Here is a 23,801-nt window from a genome sequence, read left to right on the forward strand (position 1 = left end):
AGTCAAATGTAGTTTTAAATGAGTGGGGAGAGTAACAGTCAAATGTAGTTTTAAAAGACATTAAATGAGTGAGGAGAGTAACAGTCAAATTTAGATTTAAATGACAGTAAATGAGTGAGGAGAGTAACAGTCAAATGTAGTTTTAAAAGACATTAAATGAGTTAGGAGAGTAACAGTCAAATGTAGATTTAAATGACAGTAAATGACTGGGGAGAGTACTACAGAATCTGCAAATGTAAATGTATTACAGCCATATTATATACATAAATAATTACACTAAGTAAATGTGCACATCTGTTTGTATGGGTTACTGTTTGTATGGGTGGTTATGTGTCCAGTTGAGTTATGAATTGCAGGTGGTCAGACCAATCAGGTCTTCAGCAGTTGTCTGTGTGAATGTGTGTGAACACAATAAAAAAAACTCAGTTATGGGTTTAATACTCATGTAGGGGATTTTTGGTTTTGGGATTGGGAAGCCTGGGAGTCTCTGGACTTATTGGAACACATTCTCCTGGAAAACACATAGATTTGTCTTTCTTGCAAATCTGAATTCTGAACAAACAATTCTAAATTCTAGTTTTGCTGGGACATTGCTCCTGGGCCACAAAGATTAGGATCACATCTAATCTACTTGATAAATATTATGATTTTTTAAATATATTAGATATAATGCAATTTACCACAATTTGCACAGAATTGCCATTCCAAAAATAAAAAGTACACTGCATTTTTAACTCAAATGTTTCAACTAAAATTACTGAAATGTTACTAATGACTTAAACATGTTTATGTAATAATGAATGCTCGACTACAAGTTTATATTTTAGAATTGCTTTCTTGTTTTCTTGTTTTGCAAGTACCTTGACTGAATATTCGACTTTTATTACTCCTGCTACTGATTTTTTTTCTTCCAATTCAACAGAAATTCCACCTTGCTGTCTAAACTAAAGGTTGGACACCAATAGGAATTACCCATTCCTTTTCAGGCTAGGTATGATTGCACAATTCTGATGAAGTTCCCAGGTTTTTCAGGAATCTAATTTGACATTCTCTAAATAGAGATTATTTTGGAAATTCCCAGGAAATGTTAGGAAAGTTATGTATTTTTTGCAATCATGACTTTCTGGCCACTGTACCATCCAAAGTTAATTTGGAAAATAAGGCCTTATGGGATATCCAGTGCATTAAGAGTTTAATATTTAAACAACTCTGTCTGGAAATTTGCACTAGAAAGGACAATGCATACTGACAATTATATTGATGTTGTTGCTTACTATGTTACACAATTCTCTTACGCTAATATAACTCATTGGACGACTCTTAATCTTGACCCCAAACACACAACCATAAATAAAAATGTCTAGGGTTAAATAGAAGAAAGTTCTTGTCTGGCCAAGACAACCACCCAATCTGAATTCGATTAAGTATGCCATCTATATGCTTAAGATAAGACTGAAGTAAAATGGGCCCAGAAACAAGCCGCTGAAGATGGCTGCAGTACAGGCCTGGCAGAGCACCAAAAACATCTCAGGATTTTTATGGATCACAGATTTTAGGCATTCATTGCATGCAAAGGATATGCGGTAGTAAAAATTATTTTACTTTATTGTACATAATATTAATCTGAACAAATACTTTTGGTATGCTAAAATATGTGGACATTGTACAAAAGATGCTAATTTCTGAATGGTTCATATATTATGGATGAAAATTAAAGCTCACAGGCTCCACATTGGAATACTGAGTCAAAAAGTGTCACTGTATATATATACATATATAACAGCAATGGAAGACACATGGTACAAGATAAGAGACCATTTTAAAAGTCCACAATCTTTTGGGCAATATTCAGTTGAATAGAGTGGACTGTGAGATTTTATCAAGGGAAAGGAAAATACACACACTAAAAGAGACTTCAAGTCCAGTGTAATGAGCACAGGGATACCGCTAAGCATTCTGGGCCCCATGAAGTGAATATTAATTTGTGATACATGCTTAAGTCTGCACAGTTTTGAAAATGTCCTTGCTCTCTTCCCTTTCATCAGTTCAGGAGATGCTCTGACCCAGTCATCTAGCCATCACAATTTGGCCCTTGTCAAAGTCACTCAGATCCTTATGCTAGCCCATTTTTCCTGCTTTCAGTTGCTGCCTAATATATCCCACCCACTGACAGGTGCCATGATGACAAGATTATCAGTGTTATTCACTTCAATTGTTAGTGATCATAATGTCATAGCTGATCGGTGTACAGTAGGGAGAACAAATATTTGATACACTGCAGATTTTGCAGGTTTTCCTACTTACAAAGCATGTAGAGGTCTGTAATTTTTATCATAGGTACACTTCAACTGTGAGAGACAGAATCTAAAACAAAAATCCAGAAAATCACATTGTATGATTTTTTTATAATTAATTTGCATTTTATAGCAAGACATAAGTATTTGATCACCTACCAACCAGTAAGAATTCCGGTTCTCACAGACCTGTTAGTTTTTCTTTAAGAAGCCCTCCTGTTTTCCACTCATTACCTGTATTAACTGCACCTGTTTGAACTCGTTACCTGTATAAAAGACACCTGTCCACACACTCAAACAGACTCCAACCTCTCCACAATAGCCATGACCAGAGAGTTGTGTAAGGACATCAGGGATAAAATTGTAGATCTGCTCAAGGCTGGGATGGGGTACAGGACAATAGACAAGCAGCTTGATGAGAAGGCAACAACTGTTGGCACAATTATTAGAAAATTGAAGAAGTTCATAGATTAAATTCCTGCAGTGCACGCAAGGTCCCCCTGCTCAAGCCAGTGCATGTCCAGGCCCGTCTGAAGTTTGCCAATGACCATCTGGATGATCCAGAGGAGGAATGGGAGAAGGTCATGTGGTCTGATGAGACAAAAATAGAGCTTTTTGGTCTAAACTCCACTCGCCGTGTTTGGAGGAAGAAGGATGAGTACAACCCCAAGAACACAATCCCAACCGTGAAGCATCTTTGGGGACTGCACCGTATTGAGGGGAGGATGGATGGGGCCATGTATCGAAAGATCTTGGCCAACAACCTCCTTCCCTCAGTAAGAGCATTGAAGATGGGTCGTGGCTGGGTCTTCCAGCATGACAACAACCCGAAACACACAGCCAGGGCAAATAAGGAGTGGCTCCGTAAGAAGCATCTCAAAGTCCTGGAGTGGCCTAGCCAGTCTCCAGACCAAAGGTTTCTGTACCAAATATTAAGTTCTGCTTTTCTGATGTATCAAATACTTACGCCATGCAATAAAATGCTAATTACTGAAAAAACACGGCGAGTGGAGTTTAGACCAAAGAGCTCTATTTTTCTCTCATCAGACCACATGACCTTCTCCCATTCCTCCTCTGGATCATCCAGATGGTCATTGGCAAACTTCAGACGGGCCTGGACATGCGCTGGCTTGAGCAGGGGGACCTTGTGTGCCCCTGCTCATGCTGCAGGATTTTAAACCATGACGGCGTAGGGTGTTAATAATGGTTTTCTTTGAGACTGTGGTCCCAGCTTGCTGGTTGGTAGGTGATCAAATACTTATGTCATGCTATAAAATGCAAATTAATTATTTAAAAATCATACAATGTGATTTTCTGGATTTTTGTATCCGTCACTCACAGTTGAAGAGTACCTATGATAAAAATTACAGACCTCTACATGCTTTGTAAGTGGGAAAACCTGCAAAATCGGCAGTGTATCAAATACTTGTTCTCCCCACTGTAAATACAATGTCATATGACCAGGTGTTGATCTTAAGGATTTTTGGCACTGTACAAACATTTCCACTAACATGGCAAACATTTTAATAGCCCTGTTTGTAACTGCACTTGCAGAGAAAGGAACAGGATTAGTGGTTTATAAGCAAAGGTTTTCTATATATTTTCCCAGTATTCATGTTAAGTCTGTGCACAATATTATATATCCACCAGAATGAGAAAATGATGTTGTGAACTGAAAGTAACCCAAGAATAAATGTAAATAGGCAATGTGTAATGCAAAAACGTATTTTTAAATATATTATTTAAATTATAACTAATTATTGGAGCTGACTTAGGTGGAGCATTAACTGCCTACCCTATCTATCTCAAAATAAGACGTAGGCTAGGATATTTATTTATGAATGAACAGTGCATTTGAATCCTGTCTAATCAGTCATATTTGGATGTTTATGCATTCTTACACACAGCAAGCAGTTCTGACACCTGCCTTTTCTCCCATATTAAAACTAAATCAGCGCTGAAAAGTTCTAAAATTAAACTTGCCTGAAATGTAAACTACTTGCCATAGGCAAGCAATGGGGGGGCAAGCTTAATTTCCAGCCCTGCATGAGACATTGTACGTATGATGCTGATTAATTCATGATACTGATTAACTCATGTTATACAATGCAAATATCAACCAAGCTAGATTCCTGGATGACTGCCCTTAATCTAAACAAACAACTGCTGATATTAGCTTAAACCATTCTTTAACTGTGTAAACTGTGCATACTTTCTGTTCAAATAAATTAATTAGCGGTTGTTTCCCCCTCAGTTTACATTCTTTCTCTTTCCTTTCTTTCTTTGTGCCTTTTGTAAGGGGTGAGAGTGGCCTCAGAGAGCTTCCACAATTTTTTGGGATACAAAGTTCAGTCACCAACCAATTAATTCAGCCAATTTAAATTAAGTTATGGCACTAATAAATAAAAAATAGCAAAAACAACCACATTTCTATCCCACTTCGGCACCCCTGAATGAGCACAAACATTGGGTACTAGAACATAGATTTGAACCACATAGATGCAGCTAACATTTGCAGTATGGAACAGATGCTGATTATCTTCACCCTACGCAAGATTGAAAGTTCTTCAGCACACAAACCCAACAAAGACCAGAGGCCAAGACTACAAAATCAACTTTGGCCATGACAGTCTCCCCAAACACACAATCAGTCTCTAACCTTTGTGTCTGTGACTTTGACTTCGTCTGAATTGAATACTGCACAATAAAAATGCCAGGCATAAAGAATCTGCTGCTATTTTAACTTTCAACCCCCCTAAACAGTTAGCACTGTTTTTGTTTTCCTAAGATTGCTCATGCCAACACAGCAAAGTAAAACAAACCATTATGAGAGGCAAGGTTACAATTTGAGGCTTTCTTTTGGATGCAGTCAGTGGCTTTTGCTTTCCTCCTCTTCTAGCAGTTTCTTTCATGATATTTATGATATATATATATATATATATATATATATATATATATATATATATATATTTGCTACAACTGGGTTGAGTGGTTTTCCCCTCTTGCTTAACATGGAGCTGCACATCAATGAAACTAGCAGGGTAAAACGTGGCTTACATCATACAGTCAAAAAAGGCTTTAAGGACTCTGTGATCATAGACATAAGCACACAAAACTGCAATAAAATGTTTTCTCACTGACCTCAATAATTTCTTCAGTCTAGCAGAAGGAAAGAAAGAAAGACATGTGAGGGGACAAACAGACAGATGAATGAGCAAAGAGAAAAGGGCAGAAAAAGAAAGAGGGTTGGAAAGAAGAGAGAAAAGTGGTAACTGAAAACATGCGTCTTCTGAGAATGAAGCAAAGGTTTTTGCCCCCATAGCCTTTTAAGTGAAAGAGTTAACTGAAGGGGCAGTCCTCACTTCGTTGCTCTCAAGGCCAAAGAGATGTTAATATGCCAATGCTAATAAGCTAAAGCTAGCTGGCTAACCTCAGCAGCACAGGACCTGGCCTGACGGCGACCAGAGTGTGCTAACGTGCTAAAGATAACTGCTAAAGTCAACAGCATAGGACTTGACCTGAGTGAGACCAGAGTGTGCTAGCCTACCAAAGCTAACTAACCTAAAAAGTACCGCAAAGGACTTGACCTGCCTGAGACCAGGAGAGAACGAAACCAAGTGCAATATGAACAACATCGAACTATCCCTGCTGGGTAGTCAAGGTGCTGGGAAATCCGCTGAGCAATTAGATAGATCTATAGGTCACATAGATCCACTGTGTCTGGAGGAAGTGGGTCTTAAGGAATCTGTATGTCAACGGGGAAGCTAACAAACCTTCTAAGAGAGATGAGGTTAACATCTGAATATACAGTATATGGCAGCATGTTATTTTACTTTCATAATGTGTATCACAATGTCTGTATTTACTGGTGACCCAGGTGTAAAGACCTTGGTGTGACAATAATTATTAAAGCAATGAAGTTACAAGGGGGTGTGGCATGCGGCCAATAACCACCCAGTTTTAATTAGTAATAAAGTAATGGATACACACGAAGAGCCCAGTAAGCATTAAAAATGTCTGTGTATGTAGAATGGAATAGAATCAGGTCAAATTCTGAGATTAAGTACTTGAATGGAGATGGATTAAATGCACACAAGGTCTCGCTTTTGACCCAACCCTTCTAAATTGAAAAGGTGCAGGGGTTCACACATTAATTTCCACAGTATTAATGCTGAGATTCATGACTTCAGTCCTTGTGTTTGGCGTAATGAATGAGGAGCCAGAACAGAGGAGTATCTTGAAGGAGTATTTAACCTCGTAGGCTAGAGGTAAATATCTCGACCCAACAGTAAAGGTTGCATCGAAAATAACAAAGAACGTATATATGATGGGGATGATGACTGGATGAGAATCAGGTGTGTGCAATTAAGGAGACAGGAGTGCAGAATGATGTGATGAACTGGGTGGTGGTGTCAGAAGGCCGGTGACGTAGAACGCTGAAGCCTGCCCGAAACAGGGAAGAGGCAGCAGATGGCGCAGTCATCCCACCTCGGCCTAGTAACTGCAGTCCTCCTTGCCTAACGACAGGGACAACCATGGTGATTAGGAGCCTATCTGTCTTTATTTATGCACCAGTTTGTCTGAAACAATCTGCCAGGTATGAAAACCGCGTGTTTTTTTACACTAATAGGTCAATGGAGAGGAAGCTGTGAACAGGGCTGTTCAGTTCTTTATTGTGTCTGAGCTGTGGAGGCAGGCGAGGAGGATTTGCTTCTCAGCATGCTGCTGGCTGAACATAGATGTCTACTGGAATCCTTACGCGCCAAAAGGAACACACTCTCTGGCCTTCTACCCTGACTGAGCTCACAAGAAGTCAGTAAAGCGCATTGGGCAAGGGAACCATATTTGATTACAAACCCCTCAATCCTGGACATTACTGGTCAGTTGAGCTGCTCTCTGGGGGAACCCTGCGCTAATCCGCAAGGAGGATTCGAACACCCTGGTCTCTTGACCCAGTTAACTACGAGACTGTGACTTTACCACTGCGCATTTCCGGGGCCCTTTCACATGATTGCTATAGTATACAAAATGGGTGATATATACAATTAGATTTAGATCATGAGCATCACTTTTACAACTACTGGCTGAATTTTATACAAAAAACACCCAAGTTTAGATCGCAATTGAAAGACACAAAATGAACATAAAGGGTGTGTTCTCTTTTCTTAACAAAAAGAGAAGTGTGAGGGGAAGAGATGATGGAGAAATCAAAATCAGAAGACAAACCCCTTTTATGGGAAGGTGGCTTTGTCTCTAGGCCGGCTTCCTGTGGTGGTCTGGGAGGAATGGGTGCCAGGGTTTCAAGCTTTGGTGGCTTCTCCAGTACCCTAGATATCCTGGCCATCTTCTTCCTCCTCTGTGTTTTTTGTCTTTACTTGTTTAGGCCTTTTCTTGACAAAACCTCTGCAACTCGTTTAGAATGCAGCAGCTTGCCTGGTGTTCAACCTTCCAGTACTCTCATGTCACCCCACTTTTTTCGCAAACTACACTGGCTCAAATCCACTTCAATGCTATGGTCTACATCACTACTTCGTTTAGCCACCTCTGTGTTCTTAGCTATCCCACCTCTTCAGGGCAAACCCTGATCCACACAGTCAAATCTTTTCTCTGTCCCTGGCCTGGCACATCAATGGTAGGACCAGCTTTCTCTGGGTGCTACGATAGCAGAGCCCGTGTGGCCTGTGTGGTTGTTTCACATAGCTTTTTAAAATGTGTGCGCTTACTGTAAGTCGCTCTGGATAAGAGCATCTGGTAAATGACTAAAACGTAAAATGTAACTACACATTTTCATGATTGATGTGCTATGTATTATTTTCATGTTTGTTAATGTTTGGGCAGCAAGATGCATTTTATTTCTGCTAAATATCTTGGTAAGTCATGGTATAAATAAACCATATTTTACATCTTTAAAAGAGAGCAGTTTGCACCCAGACAGCAGGGCAGGCAGCTTGCCACAATGTAGCTAGAGATGATTTAACTGTCATTTCTGGACGTCTAGTTTTGGACGTTAGTCCTGCTTCACACAGCATTCCTTTACAGAATAAGAAAATGCAGGTTCAGCAACGCTTCAGGAGAGGTTTCTGTGACTGCATTTGAAAGTCATAGCGTGCCCTTACAACCAGGCCATAACTGGCCATGAGTCTGTAAAATGGTCTAGATGTCTAATAATGATTCAGTGGTTGGGTTAGGTGTCGGCTAAATCCAGGTATTAGCAGGTATTAGCAGGTATTACCGACAAGCCCTGGGTCATATTTATTAGTTCACATTATAACTATAGCAAAACACATTATTATTACATTTCACCCCCCTTTTTTTCCATTTCCTATTTCATCACAGTCACCTGTATCCACCAGACATTTCTCATCTCAACAACTCCCAACAGATTTGGTAGTGTTGAAGACCGGGGAAAGATTTCCTCACTGCCAGCCTCTCCAAGCCATTTCTTTTCTCACACACTGCTGTCCCTAGCAGGATGTCAAGTGGGTCGACCTGATCGAGGGCATGCTCACTCACCTGACAACCTCAGTTAGCTTCACAGACATTGGAGCTGCCTGAGGGAGTCGCTAGAGTGAGAATCCCTGCTGATCATGCCTCCCTAATCCCTTGAAATGTGCATTGCCCGTGGGTCTTCCCAGCTACTAGTCTGCCAGTGGCTCAAACCTAGACTATGGATGTTAACTAGGTGCAACAAAAGAGAGCCTTGAACAATGTGCCATGTGAGAAGCAAAGCAATAAGAAATTTGTTTTGGACAAGTGCCGATTCAGTATAAAGAATTGGTGCTCACAACACCAGAGTGGTGAACTCAAAGTGTCGGCCTATGAAAATGTATGCAGTCACTCCTGTAAATAATTCTGTCTCTTAGCATTTCTAATTTTCTAAACAGTCAGAGACCTCCTGGTCTCTGACTGTTGTCTTCCAGTGGGTGTCTTGAATACAACCCTGGTATGCATATTAAATGAGGTTGGAGCTCTATTCATCCAGACACCCTGCACTGCAGTGGTTTTGCCGTCAGGCAGACTGGACTCTGTGTGTCTCTGTATGGGCCTATGAGTGTTTGTGTCTGTGTGTATGTCTGTGTACATGTGGGTGTGTTTGAGAGAGAGGCAGTGAGAATGTTGGTGTATGTGTGTTTTTTGCTTTTGTTGATGCTTACCATGGTGTGTGAAATTTTCTATAGCAACATGTTTGAGCAGTTCAAAGTCCTCTTCTTGTCTGGACCTTACTTGATGTGCAGAGTTCCATTCCCATCTCCATCTTTAACCTCTGTCTCTCAACTCTACCTGTCTCGATTTGATTTGTTTCTTAACAAAATTAAATGTTGCTTGATTATTTGCTTTCATTTTACTCTGCTCACTTCCCAACTTTGCAGGTAGCGTTATTTATTTTCTTTCCAGTAATGTAATCACTACCTTAACTGACCTGTCGAACAAACTCGGGTATGGCAGAATTGGGCTTAACAGTGCACATGTAACAATGACAAAGAAATAAATGTCAGAGATTTAACTGAAGATCTCAACACTAACATTATTAAAAGGTTTCACTTCATTTTGAGAGTCCCAGTAGCCAATCTGTAGCAATTATATAGACAGTAATACTTTGAACAAACTTTCAACAAAAGTTACTTATTAAAGTTTCTGTTGATAAGCAACTGCTTGGTAATGTTAGGGTTAGGTTTAGAAGAAGGTTTAGGGTAAGGGTTAAGGTTAGGGTTAGGATAAAGGTTAAGTTAAATTAAAAGTTATGGTTAGTAGTTAGTTGGTTAAAATATTACTGATTGTCAGTAGACAATCTGTAAGGCACCTACAGACACTTCTGAGACTCTCAAAATCAAGTGTTACCTGATCAGTATCTTTAAAGTAATGATTTAATACATTTGAAATATGTATAGATGTTTACAATTCCCCAAAGGCAACCCTTGAATTATAGTGATTGGATGTCTGATCTTGCAAACAATATAAGCTATGTATAAATAATGAATTGTCTAGCTGATGCATTTGTTAAACAATAACTGTTGATGTTTCATCATTTTCTGTGTGTGTGAAAGCTTGTTTGCAAAATCTGTGTGTTTGAGCATGAATGGACTGGAGCACTTCAACCAGAACTCAGTGAAACTGAGCTTTAATTGAGACTGGCGGCTGTGGCCCCATAATTCAAACAGTCGTGTGCATGGAGTCTGGAAGGGAGAACAAGCAGAAATAACCAATTCCGTTTCCCAAATATGCTCATATCCCCAAGCTAAACCCATCCAGGCCAAACCTTTCATGTGTGGGATTAGATTAAATTCCTCAGGTTTTTGACACCCTCACGAGTCCCAAATCATCCGTCAATGTGCAATGTGGTTGACCACGGCCCGTAGCGCCCTGTAGTGAACATTTTATACTGGCAACAGGGAGCCATTTGGGACACACCCTCTAGGATCATATGAATGTCATTATTCCTCTGCCATCTCACCAGACGGTGTGTAATGAACCCGTGCTTCGTTTCTTCTTCTTCATTCATCGGTTTCCCTACAGCCATCCTTGTGCAGTTCCTGACCGAGCGATTCATTGGGGAGTACGCCTCCAACACCAGTAAGCTCTCCACACTGCCATACACGCCAAGAAAATGTGTATTGTACATACACTCACCTAAAGGGTTATTAGGAACACCATACTAATACTGTGTTTGACCCCCTTTCGCCTTCAGAACTGCCTTCATTCTACTTGGCATTGATTCAACAAGGTGCTGAAAGCATTCTTTAGAAATGTTGGCCCATATTAATAGGATAGCATCTTGCAGTTGATGGAGTTTTATGGGATGCACATCCAGGGCACGAAGCTTCCGTTCCACCACATCCCAAAGATGCTCTATTGGGTTGAGATCTGGTGACTGTGGGGGCCATTTCAGTACAGTGAACTCATTGTCATGTTCAAGAAACCAATTTGAAATGATTTGAGCTTTGTGACATGGTGCATTATCCTGCTGGAAGTAGCCATCAGAGGATGGGTACATGGTGGTCATAAAGGTATGGACATAGTCAGAAACAATGCTCAGGTAGGCCATGGCATTTAAACGATGCCCAATTGGCACTTAAGTGTGCCAAGAAAACATCCCCCACACCATTATACCACCACCACCAGCCTGCACAGTGGTAACAAGGCATGATGGATCCATGTTCTCATTCTGTTTACGCCAAATTCTGACTATACCATCTGAATGTCTCAACAGAAATCGAGACTCATCAGACCAGGCAACATTCTTCCAGTCTTCAACTGTCCAATTTTGGTGAGCTCATGTATATTGTAGCCTCTTTTTCCTATTTGTAGTGGAGATGAGTGGTACCTGGTGGGGTCTTCTGCTGTTGTAGCCCATCCACCTCAAGGTTGTGCGTGTTGTGGCTTCACAAATGCTTTGCTGCATACCTTGGTTGTAACGAATGGTTATTTCAGTCAAAGTTGCTCCTCTATCAGCTTGAATTAGTCGGCCCATTCGCCTCTGACCTCTAGCATCAACAAGGCATTTTCGCCCACAGGACTGCCGCATACTGGATGTTTTTCCCTTTTCACACCATTCTTCGTAAACCCTAGAAATGGTTTTGTGTGAAAATCCCAGTAACTGAGCAGATTGTGAAATACTCAGACCAGCCCGTCTGGCACCAACAACCATGCCACGCTCAAAATTGCTTAAATCAACTTTCTTTCCCATTCTGACATTCCGTTTGGATTTCAGGAGATTGTCTTGACCAGAACCACACCCCTAAATGCATTGAAGCAACTGCCATGTGATTGGCTGATTAGATAATTGCATTAATGAGAAATTGAACAGGTGTTCCTAATAATCCTTTAGGTGAGTGTATAATGTACGTATGTACACCCTTTTTGGGAACACATTTTGCGCCCTTTTTACAACCAGTGGCCAGAAATGTCTGAATGGATCCATCTTCAATGTACAGAATGCGGTTCACTCCCAGGTTTGTTATGGGTTCCTCTGTTCCAGATTCCCTGCATCGTAAAATACTATACATCGACGGGAAACAGCTGTATCTGTGTGAAGTGTTTGACCCATGCTATCAGGTACAACAGCTATCCACACATCACCAGACCAACACTGACACAGCATTGGGGTAACATGGTTGTCACATCGTTGTAATATTGTGCATGAGTGGTAAAGTAACTAAGTGTTGTCAGCTAACGTTACAAGATACACTGATCATCCATAACATTATGACCACTGACAGGTGAAGTGAATAACACTGCAAATGTTGTTGTCATGGCACCTGTCAGTGGGTGGGATATTTTAGGCAGCAAGTAAACATTCTGTCCTCAAAGTTGATGTGTTAGAAGCAGAAAAAATGGGCAAACATAAGGATCTGAGCAACTTTGATGAGGGCTAAATTGTGAGGGCTAGACGACTAAGTCAGAGCATTTCCAAAACTGCAGCCCTTGTGTGGTGTTCCCGGTGTGCAGTGTTCTGTACCTATCAAAAGTGGTCCATGGGCGTCAAGGCTCATTGATGCACGTGGGGAGCGAAGGCTGGCCCGTGAAGTCTTATCCAAATGATGAGCTACTGTGGCTCAAATTGCTGCAAAGGTTAATGCTGGTACTGATTGAAAGGTGTCAGAACATTCAGTGCATCGCAGTTTGTTGCGTATGAGGCTGGGTAGCCGCAGACCAGTCAGGGTGCCCAAGCTGACCCCTGTCCACTGCCGAAAGCGCCACGTGAGCATGGGAAATGGACCACGGAGCAATGGAAGAAAGTGGCCTGGTCTGATGAATCACGTTTACTTTTACATCACGTAGATAGCCAGGTGCATGTGCATCTCTTACCTGGAAAACACACGGCACCAGGATGCACTTTGGGAAGAAGGCAAGTGGAGGCAGTGTGATGCTTTGGGCAATGTTCTGCTGGGAAACCTTGGGTCCTGCCATTCATGTGGATGTTACTTTGACACATACCACCTACCTCATCATTGTTACAGACCATGTACACCCTTTCATGGCAACGGTAATCCCTGATGGCATTGGCCTCTTTCAGGTGGATAATGTGCCCTGCCACAAAGCAAAAATGGTTCAGGAATGGTTTGAGGAACACAACAATGAGTTCAAGGTGTTGACTTGGCCTCCAAATTCCCCAGATCTCAGTCCAATTGAGCATCTGTGGGATGTGCTGGACAAACAGGTCCGATCCATGGAGGCCCCACCACGCAACTTACAGGACTTAAAGGATCTGCTAATAATGTCTTGGTGCCAGATACCATAGCACACCTTCAGAGGTCTAGTGGAGTCCATGCCTCGACAGGTCAGGGCTGTTTTGGCGGAAAAAAGGGGACCAACACAATGTTAGGCCGGTGGTCATAATGTTATGGCTGATCTGTGTATCGTGTCTTTCAAAAACAGCCACTGTCATAACATTAGGGATTATCCGTGAGTTGTGCCCTTTACCTAGCATAACTCGCAGACAATCCCCAGAAGCAATGTTTACCTTCACCAGGCATGTGATCGATCCATACTTAATGTTTTTACTCTGATGTAATGTATGTGTGTATCCTAAGGCACTGTGGATTTGAAGTTTACTGCATAAAATACTCGGTCCTTAGCAAACAATGCCAGAGACCTCCGTTGTTTTTTTCTTTACTACAAAGTTCTGTATCCAAAGGCTGAGCCCCACAGGAAAAAAAAAGCCCATCCACTGTTCTTCTCTGCCAAAGCTCACTGTAAGCTAAGAGGAATGCTGCAGTAAATCAAGACGCAGCGTCCTCTGGTTTAATCTTTTTACATTGTCCAACTTGTTGGGCTAGCAGTGTTATGTGTGACAGGGCACAGAGGCCAAGTGTATCCTGGAGGGACCGGTGAACTGGGCCGATGGCTTTGTGGTAGTGTACAACATTAGTGACCCAGTGTCCTTCACTGATGCTGAAAACATCCTGCAACAGACCCGAGAGACAAGGATGGAGAACTGCAAAGGGTGAGTGCTCTTCTGAATAGACAATTCTGTTTTTATAGTCTTGGCGAGAGGCAAAACCATTTTTAAGTCCATGTAATTAATCTGTTTTATTTTGGAATAAATTGTTAATCCACTCGCATTTAATTTTATTGGACTGCGGAATGAGATTACAAGACATACGGTAGGCTATATAAGTCCCAGGGTTGTAAACTTATGCCTGTGTTTTTCATAGTCAAAGCAATGTTTATCTAGTGCAAATGTTTACAGCATGAGGTAAATATGAAAACAAACAAATACACCATTCATCACTTGGCAGACAAACATGTAGAGACAGAAAATAAATTGGAGAACTCTGCAAAAACACAGAATATTCTTTATTTTAAGCTCAGATGTGTCTTGCAGAAGAGCTGGAACTATAGCAGATTTATTGCATGAAATCATATGTGGTTATTATATTCTTTCCCTTTGCCCAAAACTCATCTATTAAATAACATGCTAATGCTGGATAAAACCAACTCTAAGTACATAGATACCTTGATTCTCCAAATGAAATACACTGAAATAGAAATGTGCCTCTGTCTATCTATGTCCATTGAGTTTGAGGTGCCAGTCTGCCTGGTGGGCAACAAGCAGGACCTGTGCCATGCCAGGCAGGTATGTGAGGAAGAGGGTCGCTCACTTGCACAGGAAAACTGTTGCCCTTTCCAGGAGGTGTCGGCAGCCGAGAGCTACCAGGAGATTGCCAGCCTCTTCACTCGACTAATCCGAGACGTGACGGAGCAGACCAATGCCGCCACAGTGGTTCCAAGTCCATGGCCAAATTCATCAAAAACGTATTTGGCAAAAGAAGGAAGTCTGTGTGATTTCACCAGTTAAACCATCCAAGATGGACTTTGAGAATATAAAGGATTCACCTAGGACTACAGCTGGGTTGAATAGTGAGGACAACGATCCACCTAGGACTACAGCTGGGTTGAACAGTGAGGACAACTATTCACCTAAGACTACAGCTGGGTTGAATAGTGAGGACAACGATCCACCTAGGACTACAGCTGGGTTGAATAGTGAGGACAACGATCCACCTAGGACTACAGCTGAGTTGAACAGTGAGGACAACTATTCACCTAAGACTACAGCTGAGTTGAATAGTGAGGACAACGATTCACCTAGGACTACAGCTGAGTTGAATAGTGAGGACAACGATTCACCTAGGACTACAGCTGGGTTGAACAGTGAGGACAACTATTCACCTAGGACTACAGCTGGGTTGAACAGTGAGGACAACTATTCACCTAGGACTACAGCTGGGTTGAACAGTGAGGACAACTATTCACCTAGGACTACAGCTGGGTTGAACAGTGAGGACAACTATTCACCTAGGACTACAGCTGGGTTGAACAGTGAGGACAACTATTCACCTAGGACTACAGCTGGGTTGAACAGTGAGGACAACTATTCACCTAGGACTACAGCTGGGTTGAATAGTGAGGACAACGATGGTGAGGAGGCGAGTTGCTCAGAAATCCTCCTTAAAAGTCCATAACTAGATTCACCATTAATGTTGATATATAAATGTGTAAATATTCTATAATAAATAACATGTATTACAAAAGGGTTGCATGTATTCTGTTAAAATGCAGTGCCCTCTCTGTTAGTATGTGGACATGGGTACTATCTCTTCATTCGGCTTTATAGTTTATAAGGGATGGTTTTGTGGACAGAGATTAAGCCTAGTCCTGGACTATAAAAGTTAGATTGTAAATCACAAATTTTGATTTGAAATTAACCAATGAAAGTGAGGTTTTACTTAGATTCTCTTTTATTTGAGTATATTTCTGTACATATTCTTTCAGCGTTCAGAGATGACAAGATTTTGTGTGTACATAATCTCCTTATTTCAGCTCATCAAAAAATCTGAGAGAATTGGCTTGACAGGTGTTTCTGGTTAGTCAGGTATGTTCCATCACATAATTTATGCTAAACAGAGTTGTCAAGTCTTGATTCTAGACTTTGTTTTTGGTGTCTATTATTGTTGCTATTAAAATGATGACCAAGGCAGTGACAACGAAGAAGTCAAGAAAAAACATGAGGCAGAAAAATTGCTAATAAATGAAAATATAGTCAAAACCATAGTCTTACCAAAAACAAATAATTTGGAACATCATTAAAAGGAAGGAAAGCATCAGTGGAAGACCTCTACAGATCACCAAAGAATGTGCACCATAATGAAGAAAAAAAGCTGCACAGCAGATCAGGATCACTCGCATAGATTTGGTGCAGAAGCTACTGTGGAAGGTGTACTCTGATAGTTTAATATTTAAAAACAGGAGGGCCGCGTTACAGCACCTAGAATAACCTTCTGGACTGATAAAACAGACACGAACAGGAGAGGAATAGCAAATGTGGAACTTAACAACCACTTCATAGAATGGCACATGGGTTTAAAGGAAAGGTACAATGATTTTACTGTTGCAGATAATAGCATCTTTCACACCCTAGAGCACAGGTTCAACTGGGTTCAAACCATTTCCACAGAAAGCAGAGTGTCTGCAGATTCTCTCTTACTTTGTTCATTATTGATGATTTGGGTCAAATTAGTTGGATCTCCCCTCAGGTGGTTGCCTAGGTCGCAGTCGGGCACAAATTTAAAGAAAATAAAAAAATCAGCATACATCAGACAGCCTTTAAACCCAGACAGCTAACAGCAGACAGCCTACAGGAGACAGCCTACAGGAGACAGCCTACAGGAGACAGCCTACAGGAGACAGCTAACAGCAGACAGGCTACAGCAGACAGGCTACAGCGGCAGCCTACAACAGACAGCTAACAGCAGACAGGCTACAGCAGACAGCCTTCAACAGACAGCCTACAGCAGACAGCCTTCAACAGACAGCCTACAGCAGACAGCCTACAACAGACAGCCTACAGCGGCAGCCTACAACAGACAGCTAACAGCAGACAGCCTACAACAGACAGCCTACAACAGACAGCTAACAGCAGACAGGCTACAACAGACAGGCTACAGCAGACAGCTAACAACAGACAGCCTACAGCAGACAGCCTACAGCAGCCTCTCCGTGGAATCGGTTTGGCGCCTGTGCCATAGACCATGTATGCAATGCAACAATAGTAGCGATCCTGCTTTCTTGTGCCGAGCTATGAATTGCGAGGCTGCACAACATCAGTGTGTGCAGCTACTGCAAAACTGTTCATGCATCTCTAGAGTGATGATTTGGGTGTCCTCTTTGATAACATTGGTTCCAACTGCCATACATAACAATAGCATCTAACTTTGTGTGCGGTCCTGCCATGGAGATTCCAGAAGGATATGGTCCTTTAGCTGACTTTTAATGAAGGCACAAACCACAGCCACCTACAGACCTTTAATGTACTGATGAAGTGACTCATCGGTACAATTAGCCTAATGGTGCTGTTCAGTGATTCTGTGAACAGACGAACCGTCATTGACTCTGTAGGCTATATATTCAGGACATTAGTATTGATTTCTGTCAAACTAAAGACATTATACTTTGCTGTCCTTTGTAAACCCATTTTAACACATTAGACCTGATTGTAAATGGTACTTGATGATTTATAATATGCTGACTGTTTGCTTGAGCGTATCCAGGATGACGGGCAGGTCTCTGCATACTTTGAAATCGGCTTACCGTCCGTCCATCACTGTGCCTCATTAGCGCTGTTGAATTCTAGTTAACACTGCAGGACAACTTGTCAGCTGCAGCCTCTTGTGCAAATGTACAGGTTTGAACCCAGCATACTGCTATTTCAGCCCACTCCTTTGTCTTCCCTGCTCTTCTCATTATTAAAACATAAAATGCCCCAAAATTTATATTTCTATTATATATGGGTGGCTAAAGAAATTTGGCATGATCCCTTAAAAACATGTGCACTATTGAGAGAATCATTTCTGGCTGCGCCGTTGGCCTGATGCTGCTACGGCGTTGCCTTCAACCCATGGCTCTTCAGAGGGTGCTTCAGTCAGCCCAGCACATTGTATCATGCTGGATCCATTTACATCATAGGGTATCAGTTGAAAGGTGTAGATCATTAAGGACCTGAGTCACTCAAGCTCCAGACAGTGCACTCAGCTGTAACTACAGGTGCATTGATCGGCCAGAGACAAAAAGGCTTAGAAAAAGCAGTTCCACTAGTCAGCTACCTTCCCTGCATTCTACATTGCACCTTAACACGTATTTTTACACACACACACACACACACACACACACACACACACACACACACACACACACACACACACACACACACACACACACACACACACACACACACACACACACACACACACACACACACACACACACACACACACACTTTCCAATGTGCAATACATGTGTCTAGTTCAAATTACAGTAATGAGAGAAGTGCCCCGAGGGTAATTGGTGTCCTTGAAAAAGCTAATACAAAAAAAAAAAAAAACACGCACTCAGTCACAGGCAATGTATGTATTGAATTATTGATTCAAAGAGGGGGAGGAGTCGCTAAAAGATCGGAGCATAATTACTTTATATAATTAGCACGCGCGGGGAGAGTCGAGCACATTTTACAAAGCGCTGGCACTACTAGAGGCTGAAACCCGAGGGTGACCGTCTTTTGAAGCTCCTGATCCGAGGTTCCAAGTGGTTTGGCAATCTCCGAGCTATTAAATTGGAACCTACCATTTTGGTAGAGGGACACTGATCCGCTGACACACTAAGACTGTATTTTTCACATGGCATTAGTACTTTCCAACCTGCCAACGAAGGGGTTGCAAATGGATATAATCATGGTTGGACCAATTTGATATTGCTTTTAGCGTTCTGTACCTACAAGAGGAGCTGGAAGGCTTTGATATTCACCTTCAAGATAATCGAAATAATTCTCCGTAGACTGCGTCCGAGCATTGAGGGGAACCTTGGAGAGGTTTTCGAAGCAGTGCGAAGATTTTTTCGAGCGGATGCTATGAACGATGGTGTTTGACAAGGAGGAAAGTAAGTGTCCGATTTTCTGTTAACATTAACGTGTTAGGCCGCCTTGAACTCGCTATGATTCATATACTTCTTTAGACATGTCTGCCGGTGCCACTTATGTAGGCAATGAGATGTGAATGAATAAGAATGTAAAAGCATTTCGGCGGCAGGAGCAAATGCCACATATATAATGGGACTAAATTAAACGGATAGCCAAAACTTCTTCCATGACTAACTGAAAATATCCGTAAAAAATATAAAATGTATGTATGCTAATTTAATTCCTGTTAAAATGATTGGCCTACAACAGTATCAGTCTGCCCATTTGAAATATGTCGCATTAATAACCGGCTATGCATTGTCCATAGATTGAATTGCATGGATTCAACCGCGTAAGCAAAGCCATAACGAATGAAACCCCAGAGTTCACAGTGTAAAGTTACAAACTATGGCCCAGTGTAACTCTGGAATGACTGATAATGAAAATGTGACTGGAGTTATGGATAGCTGCACAAGGTGTATTGTGTAATCTAATCCCACTGAATTCAGTGTCTGTGTGTCTGCAGGCGTTTCCTTGGTGCCCCTTCAGTCCAAGGGGAAGCCGAGGGTCTGCGCTGGGTGCAACAGGAGGATCAGGGAGCGCTTCATGCTCCAGGCTCTGGACAGGTACTGGCACGAAGACTGTCTGAAGTGTGCCTGCTGTGACTGCCGCCTGGGTGAGCTGGGCTCCACCCTCTTTACCAGAGCAAACCTAATCCTCTGTCGCAGGGACTACCTCAGGTAAGGGCTTTCAACCAGGTCTGTTCATTAGGACAACACCCGGACTGAAACAGGGAGCGGCTATGGGCAACCAGTATGAAAGACAAATTGTAAGATGTTTTAGATGTTCGGTTGCAATAGGCTTTAGTACTTTGGGTTACCCCAATGAACATAATCAATATTATTGAAACTTCTAACTCGGCTCCATCTGTCTGACTGGGGATTGCATGCTCACTCCTGTGTCCTCTGCTCAGTGTTTGGCAATTGAGGAGAGGAGCAAGTTCCCATTTTCACCTATGAGGAATTGTCTCCTATGGGGACAATTGACCAAAGGAGCAGATTTTTCACATGAGGAGAAAAGGCCTTGGATTTCCAATTGAGTGATGTTTCACTTCCCTGATTGTACAACATGAACATGGTGAACATGGCCTTGGGGAGGCAAAATGACACCCGCATCACATTTTGGTTAGATGTGATAGATCTGGAAGTTAAACTATGCACAGCAGTAGATAGACATGAACACAAACACATTATTCTGGGTTTGCTGCTAAAAAATAGCCTGCAAATATTTTCATCCAGGTCACTCAACTTTTCAAAGTCTTGTGTAACATCCAGCTGGATTTGGTTGAAATGTAAGTTTCTCATTAGTAGCAGTGCTTTTAGGGGGGAAAACGCATTAGACAGTTAAATTGGCTAAATTGTCTCCTGTTTTTCATGACCTCACAACTGTCAAGCAGAAAGCTTTTGAATGCCAGGATTAAAACTGTGATTTATTTTAATTAGACCATTAGTGGAGAATTAGTATTCAGGCCTGTACCATTTCATTGTGAAGAGAAACGCCAGGTGCATTCCAAGATCCCATTAGCATGTTGCCTTTGTTAGGCTTAATTAGGGCTCTTTGCTTTTACTCTTTAGTTTTCGACTTTTTATACATTCCAACCCAGCTCTGTGTGGATCCGAGTAGGACATTCAAATAAAGTTCTTCTCAAGGCTAATCTCAAATGAGTTTGACATTGCTTTTTTATTAACTGAGATAATAAAATGAATACTCATTTAATCACCACTTTAGCACCATGTAAACACCATTTAAAGTAACTTACTGGGTCTCCAAATTCTATGAAATATGATCAGTAATCACAGTTTCACAGAAAATTGTTCACCTTATTTTCAAGTTTAGCTGCCATATTAGTTGATTTGGAATGTAATTTCTGTGCCCAAAAACATTTAAATAAATCAAATAATACTTTTTCCCCCTCCAAATACCATGGACGCTATTTAAAAAATGAACCCTGGAGATACTTTGTCTAGTAAGAACCCCCCCCACCCAATCTTGTTATTCTACTGCATTTCCTAATGAACACAACCCACATAATTACCTTGCTGCATCTCTTTTTACCTCTATCTCTCTACCTCCAGGCTCTTTGGGATGACCGGGAACTGTGCGGCCTGCAGTAAGATCATCCCGGCCTTTGAGATGGTGATGAGAGCCAAGGACAATGTGTACCACTTGGACTGCTTTGCCTGCCAGCTCTGCAGCCAGAGGTGAGATGAGGGGAGCCATGTTAATTAAGTTAATAAAAAAAAAATACAGAAGAAATAGTATATTTCTCAAATCTAAGTGAAGTCCTATTTTAGTCAATTTAGTCAGCTCCGAGCTCCTGGGATTTACCCAAGTGGGGGCTGCACAGACGGGAAGTGGAGAAGTCCAGTGGCTTTAAGATCAGGCTGCACAGACGGGAAGTGGAGAAGTCCAGTGGCTTTAAGATCAGGCTGCACAGACGGGAAGTGGAGAAGTCCAGTGGCTTTAAGATCAGGCTGCACAGACGGGAAGGGGAGAAGTCCAGTGGCTTTAAGATCAGGCTGCACAGACGGGAAGGGGAGAAGTCCAGTGGCTTTAAGATCAGGCTGCACAGACGGGAAGTGGAGAAGTCCAGTGGCTTTAAGATCAGGCTGCAAATTAAACCTGCCCTCAACATTATCATCAGTAGACTCCAAATTGTTTCTTTGCTTTTTGCTCTAGAAGTGCTTTGACATTCAATGATGACCACAGAAGTTCAATTAATTGTGTTTTTATTGATGATATTCATTGTCAACAATGATACCTGCCTGGTAGAGCATGCCTCTGACTAACAGAACTTGGTTGCATGGTGGTCTCCAAAACTACAAATAAATACCTCCTCTAATCAAATAGTATTTGGAAGGGTTGCCAGAAATAGTATTATAAAATACTTTATAAAATTATTGATAACAACAAACATGGACAGATATTGGCTTTTTGTGAAAAATTACTCCATGGGCCACCAAGAACAAATCAGGGTAAGCAGAATTTCACCCAAATATGAATTAAGGGTCAAACTCTTTCTTAAATACTTTGTGAAACCCCATTTAGCTGCCATTACAGCTGTGAAATATTTTTAATTGGATTCTACTTCCACAACTCTTAAGGGAGATTCTACTTGTATCCATTTCGTCTGTTAAAATTGCTTAACCTTTAGTGATTTGTGTTGGTAGTCAATTGATTGACGGCAATGTTCAAAACATGTCTCTGATTTTTCTACCTGATTTTTACTGTACCACTCAAACACTCCACACAGCTTTAATGCCATTCTGTTGTGTCTTTGGCATTAATAATTAAAATGTCACTGTTAGTTAACCGTGTATTTCAGTTGAATCATTTTGCATCTGAACAATAGAACTCTAGTCCAGGGTTAGGTTTTCAGATGCCTGAAACTTCTAAACCTCTAACTTTTAACCTGGCTTTGGTCCTTTTACATCTATGTTAATCCTGACATAATCTCCAGTTCCTGTCAATGCCAATTATACCTACAACATGATGCTGCCACTACGATATTTGTATTTAGTTTTTCAAATTTGCCAAAAGTTGCTTTTGCAACTGGAAGTTGGAAGTTTTATTGGTGTTAAATGAAGATGTTTGTTTTTGTGTCTTTACAGATTTTACATTGGTGACAGGTTTTTCCTGAAGAACAACAAGATTGTGTGTCAGCAGGACTACGAGGGAGATCATCAGAATGGCCACTCTGAGACTCATTGAACCCCACCGCCCTCTGCTGATTAGAGACTAGCCAACCTCTCTGGTTTCTAATACACCGTTTTCTAATTACATTCACTAAGAACCAAATGGAAGCAAACTGACCAAAATAGGGAGGAACCTACCTGAACCTGTTTACTGCCAATAAGTAATTATTGTTTTGTGTTGCGAAAATATTTTTCCGTGGTGTAAGCTAATGAGTACACCCCAATTGATAACGTGAGAAGCAACCTTTCATTTTATAAAACATCTAAGCAGGGGAACACGACATGGCTAATGAAGTGGTCTTAGGATTTTGCCTTCTGTTGACTGTGAAATGTGGATGCAACACCATTAAGTATGAAGAAGGGGGAAAAAAAGGTGAAAAAAGGTCTAAGCAGTATGTTAGGCCTCTATTATAAAGTAATGCTTCTGATATGAAACCGTTCTGAATGGGTAATGAATCTCTGCACTTTGACGGAGCCAAGTAATATGCACTTATTCTTTTAAGGTTGGTGATCGATCTGCAGTAGTTCACCATAGGCAGGCCCACTGGTATTGTTGGAATTCAGTTCTGATGTACATATTGAATAATAACTTGCTGATTCTCTTAAGATATTTCAGTTATAAATTAAAACTTGTGTACATTGTGATTTAAGTTTGATCAGCTTTTGAATTGAATAAACAAACTGGAGAATTGTATTTTAGCACTCAGCCTGTATTCACCACATCTATTACCTAATGCTGCTGCTGTGTACTGACACTATTGTTTAAATAATGAGCCTGGACATTTGTGTTTGAATAAATTA

General features: G+C 41.3%; 1 protein-coding gene and 1 pseudogene across 1 annotated transcript; both read left to right on the plus strand.

Moving 5' to 3' along the window:
• Positions 1–5,918: 5,918 nt before the first annotated feature.
• On the plus strand, positions 5,919–15,701 carry LOC105018635 (annotated as a pseudogene).
• A 2,837-nt stretch (positions 15,702–18,538) lies between these two features.
• LOC105018634 (rhombotin-1) lies at positions 18,539–23,694 on the plus strand. Its single transcript, XM_010884236.5, has 4 exons — positions 18,539–19,226; positions 19,772–19,985; positions 21,381–21,506; positions 22,917–23,694. The coding sequence occupies exons 1-4, from the start codon at positions 19,205–19,207 to the stop codon at positions 23,014–23,016; spliced, it is 462 nt and encodes a 153-aa protein (XP_010882538.2). The 5' UTR covers positions 18,539–19,204; the 3' UTR covers positions 23,017–23,694.
• Positions 23,695–23,801: the final 107 nt, after the last annotated feature.

This window comes from Esox lucius, chromosome 19 (assembly GCF_011004845.1).
Source record: "Esox lucius isolate fEsoLuc1 chromosome 19, fEsoLuc1.pri, whole genome shotgun sequence".
NCBI lineage: Eukaryota > Metazoa > Chordata > Actinopteri > Esociformes > Esocidae > Esox > Esox lucius.